The sequence below is a fragment of the Eptesicus fuscus genome, chromosome 10 (genome assembly GCF_027574615.1).
Source record: "Eptesicus fuscus isolate TK198812 chromosome 10, DD_ASM_mEF_20220401, whole genome shotgun sequence".
NCBI classification, from domain to species: Eukaryota; Metazoa; Chordata; class Mammalia; order Chiroptera; family Vespertilionidae; genus Eptesicus; species Eptesicus fuscus.
In genome coordinates this window covers 97,157,188-97,167,306 of record NC_072482.1, presented here as the reverse complement: position 1 = coordinate 97,167,306, position 10,119 = coordinate 97,157,188, and the positions used below count along the sequence as shown (strand labels likewise).

The 10,119-nt window shown below is 69.9% G+C and overlaps 1 protein-coding gene across 3 annotated transcripts; it reads left to right on the top strand.

The window, feature by feature from the left end:
• Positions 1–2,035: 2,035 nt before the first annotated feature.
• Positions 2,036–9,896, top strand: TBXT (T-box transcription factor T). 3 transcript variants are annotated; one of them, XM_008156676.3, is made up of 8 exons: positions 2,036–2,241; positions 2,625–2,889; positions 3,529–3,663; positions 4,889–4,950; positions 5,051–5,112; positions 6,518–6,691; positions 7,615–7,744; positions 9,623–9,896. In XM_008156676.3, the coding sequence occupies exons 1-8, from the start codon at positions 2,036–2,038 to the stop codon at positions 9,894–9,896; spliced, it is 1,308 nt and encodes a 435-aa protein (XP_008154898.2). The 3 variants fall into 3 exon arrangements, with proteins under 3 accessions (XP_008154898.2, XP_027988713.2, XP_008154899.2); XM_028132912.2 differs by having other exon boundaries at positions 6,515–6,691; XM_008156677.3 differs by lacking the exon at positions 6,518–6,691.
• Positions 9,897–10,119: the final 223 nt, after the last annotated feature.

Sequence of the window (10,119 nt, the reverse complement as noted above, 5' to 3'; positions counted from 1 at the left end):
TCACCCGTCCTTTCCAGCGGGGCCAGGACGCTTCGCTGCAGACGGTCGCACACCGGGGCCTGCCCTGAAAGGCTGAGTGGAGACTTGTCCTGAGGACCAGGGAGCCAGGCTGCAGGGAGAGGCCCAGGGGGAGGGCGCAGTGAGGGGTGGAGGCCGCCGCTGCCGGCCCCCTCAGCCCGAGCCCCACGCGCCCCACGCGCCCCACGCTCACACTGGAGCGCAGCCGTCCCCGCGCGTCAGAAACGGAACCGCCTCTGCCCAGGGCTTGTGTTCCCTTGGCCGCGTCCCCTCCTGCGCGTGGAGCCGAACTGAAGCCGGGCCCACGCGTGGAGCGGCCTGGGGTCCTGCAGCGCTCGCGGGCTCTTGGGGACTCGGGGAAACCGACCCCGAATCTCAGCGCCCAGTGAGCGGCGCCTGGGGGTCGGGGTGTCAGGAGCTTCGCCTCAGCCCTGGGCCCTGGAAGCCCTCTTTGCCTGGGGATCCCCTCCCCCCGGGACGCCCCCCTTCTTCTCACCCCAGGTGCGGGGCTCCGGCGTGCGCACCGCGGAGAGGACACTCAGCCGTGTATTCCCTCGGGAGAGACTCACGCACAAGCCCCCAAAGCCCAGGGTGGAAGGGGCTCAGGATGCGCAGGAGCGCGCGGGGCCGAGCCGCCGGGGCGGGTTCCAGTCCTGCCCGCAGAGCCCGTTTCCAGGGCGCGGGCTGTTCTGCGTGGGGTGCCCCACCCCATGCACTGGCTGTTCCTGGAGGGCGCGGGGTGACGCGGGCGGGCGAAGGCCGGGAACTGAGCCGGAACCGCAGCCGGTGGGGGCGGTGGGCAGGGGCCGCGCGCACCTCCCAGCTTCTCCTCCGTCTCCTCCGAGGCGCCCGTTCCTGGAGGAATGTGGTGCAAAGCCCGCCCCGAACTGCTTCCTGCCCATTGTCACCTCCCTGCGCTCCTCCCGGAGGTTCTCACCAAAAGGCCATAAAGCCGGCGCGGAGGCCGAGGCCGGGGCCGCGGGCGGGGAGACCCACCCGAGCCCCGCTCGCCCTCCGGGGCGCCGGGCCCGCCCCTCCCACCTTCCCCAAAGCAAAGAGCCGGGAAACTGGGGTCCCACGCAGCGCGCGCAGCCCTGTCCTCCAGGTCCTGCTCCGGAGGGAGAGCGAGCGAGCGCACGTCCGCACGTCCGCACGTCCACACAGGGCTCCGTGGGTCGATGTGCGTCTGTCTCCGCTCTGAGCGGGGCCGGCCCTGGGCAGACGCGGGCGCGGGGCTCCCTTCCAGGCGGGCGAGAGCCGAGGGACGCGGGCCCCGGGTGGGCGATTCACGGTCGCAGGTGTTCGTGCGGCCGCCTGAAGCGCCGCGGGCGAGGGACGGGTCGGGACCAGACGCAGCTCCGTGGAGGGCTGGGCCTCGGGGGGATGGAGACCGGCTCTGCCCGGCCCCGCGGGGCTGTGCGCGCTGCCCGCCTGGCGCACCTGCGGGAGCCGGACGCGCTGGGCGAGCAGGAGGCCCGCGCGGGAGGTGGGGAGCGTCGTGGGCGGCCGGCAGCCCCTCGGGCCGTGGGACGGGGCGAGTCCGGCCTCCGGCCCCTCCCACCTCCCGGCCCTCCTCCGGCCGCTTTGATGGAGGCGCAAACATTTGGAGGGGGCGGGGGTGTGGGCTGCGGCGAGGGGGGCCTCCGCTTCCTTGAAACGGGCGCGGGAGCCCATTGTTGGCCCGCCCCGGCCTCGGGCGGGTCTGATGTGGCCGCGCAGCCAATGGGCAGCGGCCCCCGCACTTGAAAGGGCGCCCGGCCCGACCCGCCGCCCCCTCGCCGCCCCGGCTATTTATGGGGACCGGCCGCCTTCTCTCCCGGAGCCCCCTCTAGTCTCCGGAGGGAGTTCAAGTGGAACCCCCGCCCCGCCCCCAGCTCCGTCCTTACCCCCCCCCCCCGGGTCCCCCCGGTCTGTGCTGGGACCCCGGCGTCCTGGCGGGTCTGGGCCGAGGGCCCCTCTTCTCCGAGGAGCGGCGCCAAGTGGGTGAAGGTGGCTCTGGGGTGCGGGCGGCGGGAGGATGAGCTCCCCGGGCGCCGAGGGCGCGGGGAAGGGCCTGCAGCACCGCGTGGACCACCTGCTGAGCGCCGTGGAGAGCGAGCTGCAGGCGGGCAGCGAGAAGGGCGACCCCACGGAGCGCGAGCTGCGCGTGGGCCTGGAGGAGAGCGAGCTGTGGCTGCGCTTCAAGGAGCTCACCAACGAGATGATCGTGACCAAGAACGGCAGGTGGGGGCTCGCCTGGCCTGACTGTCCCGGGGCGGCCTTTCTGCTCCTCCCCCCGCGGCCGGGAGCGGACCCGCGGCCACGGCCATCTCTGGGCTCTGCTCGCGGCGGGTTGGGGAGGAGGCTCCTCGGAGGAGTCCCGGGCGCGCCAGCTGCGCCTCGCCCTCTCCTGCCCGACGGGCTGGGCCGGGACCTCCGCCGCCTCCCGAGGCCGGTGAGGTGGAGGCCGCCTGGCCCCGGTGGGGGGTGGGGAGGGGGGGGGGTGTCTGGGGACTTGGAAGTCCCAAAGGGGCGCCTGTTCGCCCAGCAAGGTCAGATGCCGGCCCCCAGTTCTCCGCCTGTGGTCCCACGGCCCGAGCTCCCCCGCCGCGCCCCTTCCGTTCCAGGCGCATGTTCCCGGTGCTGAAGGTGAGCGTGTCCGGCCTGGACCCCAACGCCATGTACTCGTTCCTGCTGGACTTCGTGGCGGCCGACGGCCACCGCTGGAAGTACGTGAACGGGGAGTGGGTGCCGGGCGGCAAGCCCGAGCCGCAGGCGCCCAGCTGCGTCTACATCCACCCCGACTCGCCCAACTTCGGGGCGCACTGGATGAAGGCGCCCGTGTCCTTCAGCAAGGTCAAGCTCACCAACAAGCTCAACGGCGGCGGCCAGGTGGGTGCGCGGGCAGCGGGGCGCGGAGGGGGCCGGGGCGCGGGGCCTGCGCCTTCTCCGCGGAACCCCTGAAGGGACCTGCTTGCGGGGAGGCGCCTCCGGCCCTGGAGAGGCTGCAGAGCCCCTGACCCTAACCCTGACCCCCTCAGTGAAGCCGCAGTGTTGCCTACAGTGACCCTATGGGGGTCACAGCACGACCTGGGGGACGCAGAGGGGCGCAGCCCAACCTGAGGCAGGCAGGTCTCAGGTGGGGGGCTGGGGCTCGAAGCGCCCCCCTTCTTAGGGGCAGAGCAAACGCCTCCCTGGCGGGGAGCGGCCACTTCAGAGGTGAGAGGCGCCACCGTCCTCGCTGAGTCCTGAGCTGGACCGTACTGTCCCCCAGCGGCGAGGCCTGCAGACCCGCCTGGCCTTGGCGTTGCCGGAGGCCGTGGGCCGGGATTCCGCCGGGTCCCAGGCTGTCACCCGTGGCCTTTGATACCCTGTAGCCTCTGGCATTCCTTCCTCCCGGCCCGGCGGCGCCTGAGGGGAGCCGCGTGAGGTTGGGGGGCTCGGCATGGGGTGCCTCCTGCACAGCAGGGCAGCGGGTGTCTGGGACCCTCACTGGGACCCGTCTGCACCCCCATGTTTGTGTCCCCCCAGATCATGCTCAACTCCTTGCATAAGTACGAGCCTCGAATCCACATTGTGAGGGTGGGCGGCCCCCAGCGCATGATCACCAGCCACTGCTTCCCCGAGACGCAGTTCATCGCCGTGACGGCCTACCAGAACGAGGAGGTGAGGCCGGGGGGCGGGGAGGGGGCCTGTTCCCAGGCAGAGTCCCGGAGGGGGGCGGCCAGTGATTAGTGTACCTCAGAACAAACGCTAGCTAGTGCCTTTACAAATACGTGTTTTTTGTCACCAAATGAGTTTTTATTTTTAAAGTATACTCTCATTGTTGGCAGTATTACAGAGAGCGCCCATGCCCCCTCCCCGCTCCCCGGTCTTCACCCCCCATGGCCCGTACCCATGGGCTGTGCATATGAGTGTCCGTTCTTCGGTCTCTCTCTTCCCGTCCCCGTCCCCCAGCCCCACATCGTCCCCCAGCCCCACATCGAGGCACGCCCGTCTGCTCCACGCCCCCCGGCTTCGGGTCCTGTTTTGTGGGTCAGTTCCTTTTGTTCATTAGATTCCACAAGTAAGTGAGGGCACGTGACATTGGCCGTTCTCACTTTTCCAATGATTTCCCATGACCTCGAAACCGGGCAGCGGGCAGGAGTTTCAGTAGGTCCCCGTGCGAGCGTTTCCGCCCGTCACTCTGTGAAAGTGGCTAAAACCAGGGGCGTCACTAACTCACAGGAAACCATGTGCCCAACGTTTAGGTCAAAACCTGAGTCTTCCTTCAACACGCTGGGGGGGCGGCTCCTATTCCGGAATCTCCCTGAAAGGGGCCGCGTCCGCCGGGCGGCGGAGCTGTGGGTGGGGCCGCCGCTGGAGCCAGCAGGTCACCGTTTCCCGAGCGGCTAAGTTTATGCACAGAATGTTGTCCGCAGGAGGCCCAGTTTCTTGTGAATTCCACTTGAAAATCGGCCATTAAGAACTTTCCATAAGCGCGCTATTCTTTTTTTGTGTTTAATATATTTGTATTGATTTCAGAGCGGAAGGGAGAGGGAGAGAGAGAGAGAGAAACATCCATGAGGAGAGAGAATCATGGATCGGCTGCCTCCTGCTCGCCCCACACTGGGGATCGAGCCCGAAACCCAGGCGTGTGCCCTGATGGGGAGTTGAACTGTGACCTGGTTCAAAGGTCAGTGTCTACCCTGAGCCACGCAGGCCGGGCCCCTGTGCTGTTCTGTATGAAATGGCGCCGTCCCCAGCCACTGCAGGCCACCTAGAAGGCTCCCCGGACAGGAGTCGGGTCACATTTGAAATTTAAACGGACGCGGCTGCCTCCCGGTCCCTCAGTGCCGGTGAACCCTCGCTGTCATCAACACACGAGGACTTGGGACTCCTTGCTTTTCAGATCACAGCTCTCAAAATTAAATACAACCCCTTCGCCAAAGCCTTCCTGGACGCCAAGGAGAGGTGAGCGAGCCCCGGCCCTTGGGGCAGCAGCTGGAGCCGTAGCTGTAGGCTGTTCCCCCCGTTCTCCTCCCTGACGCCCCGCAATGCGCTTTTTGGACAGAAGCGACCACAAGGACGTGATGGACGACCCCGGGGACGGCCCGCAGCCTGGGTTCTCCCAATGTACGGTTTGTGGCGCCCTGCCCGGGCGCGGGAGCGGGCGCGGGCGCCGCCTGGGTCTGCGGGCAGCGGGCAGGGCCCTGTGGTGCTGCCCTCCTGTCTCAGCCCTGTCTCAACCCGTCTCCAGCCCCTTGGCCTTGAACCTCTGCTCCCCCCCGGGGCTGTGGGCCTCACTCGCCGTGGCACCCTCCAGGGAGGGAGGGCGGAGGTTCCTGCCTCTCCACGGCCCCAGGCGGCCCCCCACCGGGCAGGATGGGTCCTGAGACCTGGGGGTGATTCCAGTCTGTGCGGGCGGAGGGAACCGGCTTTTGTGGCCTCTCTGGGGTGGTTTGGTTTTTGTTACCGAGAACCGCAGGGCCCCGAGGAGCGAAGCCTGGGAGCCAATGTGGCTTCTCCCTTAGAGGCGCCGCTCTGGGCAGGGCTGGTTTGGGGGAGACGGGCTGCTGGGGGCCAGTCGGCTCCCAGTCCAGCTGCCCCCGGGCGCCCGGGAGCCCAGCAGAGGGAGGAGGTCTGATGGCGGCGGAGGGAGGGCAGCTGGTCTGGTCCCGCCCGGCGGGGAGGGCGAGTGGCTGCACCTGGGGGAGAAGGCAGCGCTGGCCGGTCCTCAGGAGGCGGGAGAGCGGCGAGCACGCTCCCCACGCGCTCCCCACGCGCTCCCCACGCGCTCCCCACGCGCCCCCCACGCGCCCCGGCTGCGCCCCTTCCCTGAAGACCACCTGCTGGAGCCGGGCCTCCGGAGGGGCAGGTACCGGTCCGGGAAGGTGGCGCGTGAAGGGGCACGTGACCGGCTCACCTGAAGGCGGGTGACGGGCTCCGGCAGGGGCAGGTGGCGCGGGGAGGGACCGCGTTGGCTGAAGGGGCGGCTGTGGGTGGGGGGGGGGGGGTGGGGGGGGGGCGGACAGGCGCCCCGGAGGCGGCTTTCTGAGGCAGAGACGGCCCAGCACCTGGGCAGCAGGACGCGGAGACCTGGCTGCGGGGCGGGGCGGTGGGATCGGTGTTTTGATGGACGGGTCCAGCGGGGGAATGAGCCTGAAACACCAAAACAGCAGAAAACAGGGTCCCCCCCCACGAGGACAGGGGCTCCCCCGGGTGAGGGGGACGCAGGGCCGCGCCACTGCCGCCCGTCTGGCCCCGAGTTGGCCGTTGCGTTTGCTTCACGCTCGGCAGCGGGCGCCGGGGCCGGCCGGGGTGTCTGAGGGGCCAGGGCCGGGCGTCCGGGACCCTGGTCCGCGGGGCCTCGGGACGGAGCCGTGGCCACGAGGCCCCCACGTGGCGGGGTGCCCGGTGTGACGCCCGGTGCCCCTCACGGCTCCAAGGACAGGCCCTGCCTGTGGCTCTGCTGGCCCCCGGGACGGAGGCCGGAGGCCGGAGGCCGATGCCAGCGACCAGCCTTCTTTCCTCACAGCAGGGGGGTGGCTCCTCCCCGGCACCAGCGCGCTGTGCCCCCCGGCCGCCCCGCACCCCCAGTTCGGAGGCCCCCTGTCGCTGCCCCCCACGCACGGCTGTGAGCGGTACCCCGCCCTGAGGAGCCACCGGCCGGCGCCCTACCCCAGCCCCTACGCGCATCGGAACAGCTCCCCCAGTAAGCCGGGCCCGAGGGGCTGGGGCGGGAAGGCCGCTGCTGGGGCGGCATCAGCAGGGCCCCGAGGGAGGAGAGAACTCTCCGGATGCACCCCGAGCCAGGCCTGCGGCGGTGAAGGGACCTCCATTCCCATCCTCGGCCGGAGCCCTGGCGCGGCGCAGCTGTCCCACCCCCACCCCCACCCCGCGCCCCTCCAGCACCCAGGCCCGGAGGTCTCAGCCTCCCCAAGGGGTGTGGGTCGGCGGCACAGCAGCCCCTGCTTGCTCAGAGCCCCGTGTTTGTCCGAGGGTGGGGTCCCCGTCCCCGCAGCCTGTCTCTGGCCCGCAGGTGGCCCCGTGCAGGTGTGAGCACCTCGAGCCCCGTCCTCTTTCCGTCACTACCACCCGCCTCCCCGGCTCCGTGCCGTCTGCCACGAGGAGCGGCAGCTGAGGAACGCGCTCCGGCAGCCAGGGCCATGGGAAGGGAAGGGGCTCCGGGGAAGGAGGGGGTCGCAGGGGCGAGAAGGTCCACTTCAAACCTCCGGAGCCACGGCGTCTCCGGCCCTCAGCTCCTAAGGGAGGTTTGGGGACCGGCAGGTGAAGGGGCGCGGTTTTCACTTCCAAAGAGAACGAGTCCTCAGCGGAGGGATGGACGGGGCAAAGCCCGGTGAGTGGGTGCGCTTTCAAAGCCAGGCAGGGCGAGCGCGGGGCACAGCCGCCCCTCGGGCAGAGCCCGGCTGCGCACACAGCAGCTCCAGGGCCTCGCTCAGGCTCAGCCCGCTCCTGGCCTCGCCCGCACCCCGGAGCCTCGCCCGCAGGAAGGGCTGGGGCGCCGCTCCACAGGGGAGCGCAGGCCCGCGGGGCTGGGGGCTGTGTCCTGGGGGCGTGCACTGCGCCTGTCGCCCTGGGAGGACCCGCTGACCGCCACGTCTCGCCCCCCCGCAGCCTATGCCGACTCCTCGCCCGCCTGCGTGCCCATGCTCCAGCCCCATGACAACTGGCCGGGCCTCGGGGTGCCCGCCCACCCCGGCGTGCTGCCCGTGAGCGCCGGCTCCGGCCCGCCTGCGGGCGCCAGGTAAGGTGTGCGCGCGGGAAACGGTGCGGCCGCCCGGGACCCTGTGCCTGGCTGCGTGCCGCGTCCACTCGCGGGCCTCGGTTCTGCCTGGACCTGTGGGTGGGTTTACGTGTAGGCTGACCACTCGCCAGGGGTGTGCAGGGGTCCCAGGTCGCGCGGTGGCCGGCGTTCTGCTCCGGCCTGGGCTCGGGCGTGAGGGCTGGGCCTCGGCGAGGGGAAGCGGGGCCTGAGACGGGCAGCCGCCGGACCCCCCCTGGTTCCCTTAAGTGAAGGACACAAGCCCTGCCTCGGCCCGTCTTCACGGGGCTGTGGGGTCAGTGGGTAAATTTTTAAAAAGGATTTAGCATTTTCCAACTGCAGCTGACATTCAGGGTCGTGTCCGCGTCAGGCCCGCGGCACAGCAGGCCGTCACGGGCTCGTGCCCGCCCGATCGGACTTCCCACTGGGCACCGTGCGGGAGTCATTGACGGGACTCCTCACGCGGGACTTGACCCCCGGGCTGTTCCGCAGCTGCCAATTCGGAGTTACTAGGAGGTGACTTTTTGAAGCAGCGTTTCCAGAACCTTCTTTGGCAGGAGCTAGTGAATTAAGGACCGCATTGGTTGGCCTCTGTAGGGAGAGTCAAAGCCGTTAGCCTGCCGCGGTCACTGGGGAAGGGGGGCCTTCCGTGGTTAACCGGAAAGTCACGTGGAAGGCGACGGGCTCAGACGCCCAGCGGGTCGGTGCCCGGATCACGTGTCCGCGTTGGATTCTTACAACAAACGCGGACGGAGCCAGAAGCCGGTCCGTTTCCCGACGAGGAGAGCGGTGCCGGGGCAGGACGGGCGGGCGTGGGGCTCCCCTCCGGGCGGGTCTGAGCATCATCTCGACCTCCACGGCGACGCAGCGCATTGTGACCGAACCCCAAATGTGCGAAAGCCTCCGTGCTTTTTGCCCAGGCAATGGCGGCCCTGTGATAAGATGTGAGTTGTCTGCAAACCGGCCAACTTTCAGGGCTTGAGGTCACTGACACACTCGCACGTCAATGGGGTGACCCGTGGTTACGAGTGGGGTGCTGGCCGCGAGGACCCCGGGGTCTCGGCACTGCCCTGTCCTCCCGGCAGCTCAGAGCCGGCTCCCCTTCGCCGGGACCTGGGTGTCGCGGCCCCTCTGACCCGGGCTTGTCGACGAGTTCGAGTCCCCGGGAGCCACGGCGGCTTGGTGAACACCGCACCCAGCACGTCTCCCGCGTTTGTAGCCGGCTCCGGGAGGAGAAGGACGTTTTTACAAACAGTTTTAGCCCCGGCTGGTTTGGCGCAGGGGGTCGTGTCGGCCTGCAGACGGAAGGGTCCTGGGTTCGAGGACGGTCAAGGGCACGTACCCGGGGTGTGGCGGGATTCCTAGGCCCCTTCCTCTCTGCTGTGCCCAGTGCCCGGGGGGCCGGCCCAGCTGTTGGCACCTGGTGGTGGGGCTCGGAGGGACGCGTCCGCAGGCCCGGGTTCTCGGGGTGGGGGGGGTGTCTCCATCCCGAGAGTCCCCGGGTGGGGGAGGCTCACAGATGCCTCGTTAAGCACACCCTCGGACCTCGGGTTCCGTCCGTCTCGGGGTCCTGGGTTCCTGTCCTGGACTCTCCAGTAGCAAACCCTGCAGGGCTGGGCCCCGAGCGGCGTATGTGCCAATGCCCTGCGGCCGGCTTCCCGTGGCTCTCCTGGCCGACAGGTGTGACGCTGACCCGCGCCTCAGTGGGTCCAACATGGGAACTGCAGGCTGCAAGGCCGTGTCCCCGGTTCTCGGGAGCTGGGTTTGGGGGCCCCTCCTGCGCTGGTCCGGGCCTGGCTCGGGGTCTCTGATGGTCCGGGCCCGGCGCTGGGTCCCTGACGGCGTGTCGTCCCCTTGCAGCCAGTACCCCGGCCTGTGGTCCGTGAGCAGCGGTGCCGGCACGCCGGGCGCTCAGCCGGCCGCGATGCCCAGCGGGCTGGGAGCCCCGTTCTTCCGGGGGCCCTCCCCCCACCCCGCAGCCCTGGGCCCCCCGGGCCAGGCCTCCTCCTCCTCGGGGTCCCCGCTGTATGACGGGGCTGCCGCGGCCCCAGATGTGCCCGACAGCCAGTACGACACCTCGGCCCTGGCCTGCCTCATCGCCTCGTGGACGCCCGCGTCGCCGCCTTCCATGTGACCGCCCCCCGGGCTTCAAGGATGCAGTGACTCCTTCGCTGCGGCCACGCCTGCTGAGTCCGTTGATCTGGGCGCACGGGCGCCTCACGGTCGAGAAGGAAACACTTGACCACAGACAGCGCCCCTCACCCACGGGTCCAGGTCGGCGCGCGGCCCGGGTCACGTATGTGCTGCAGGGGAAGGACACGCAGGCGGCCTCGCTCACCAGGGTTCACGGTGAAGGG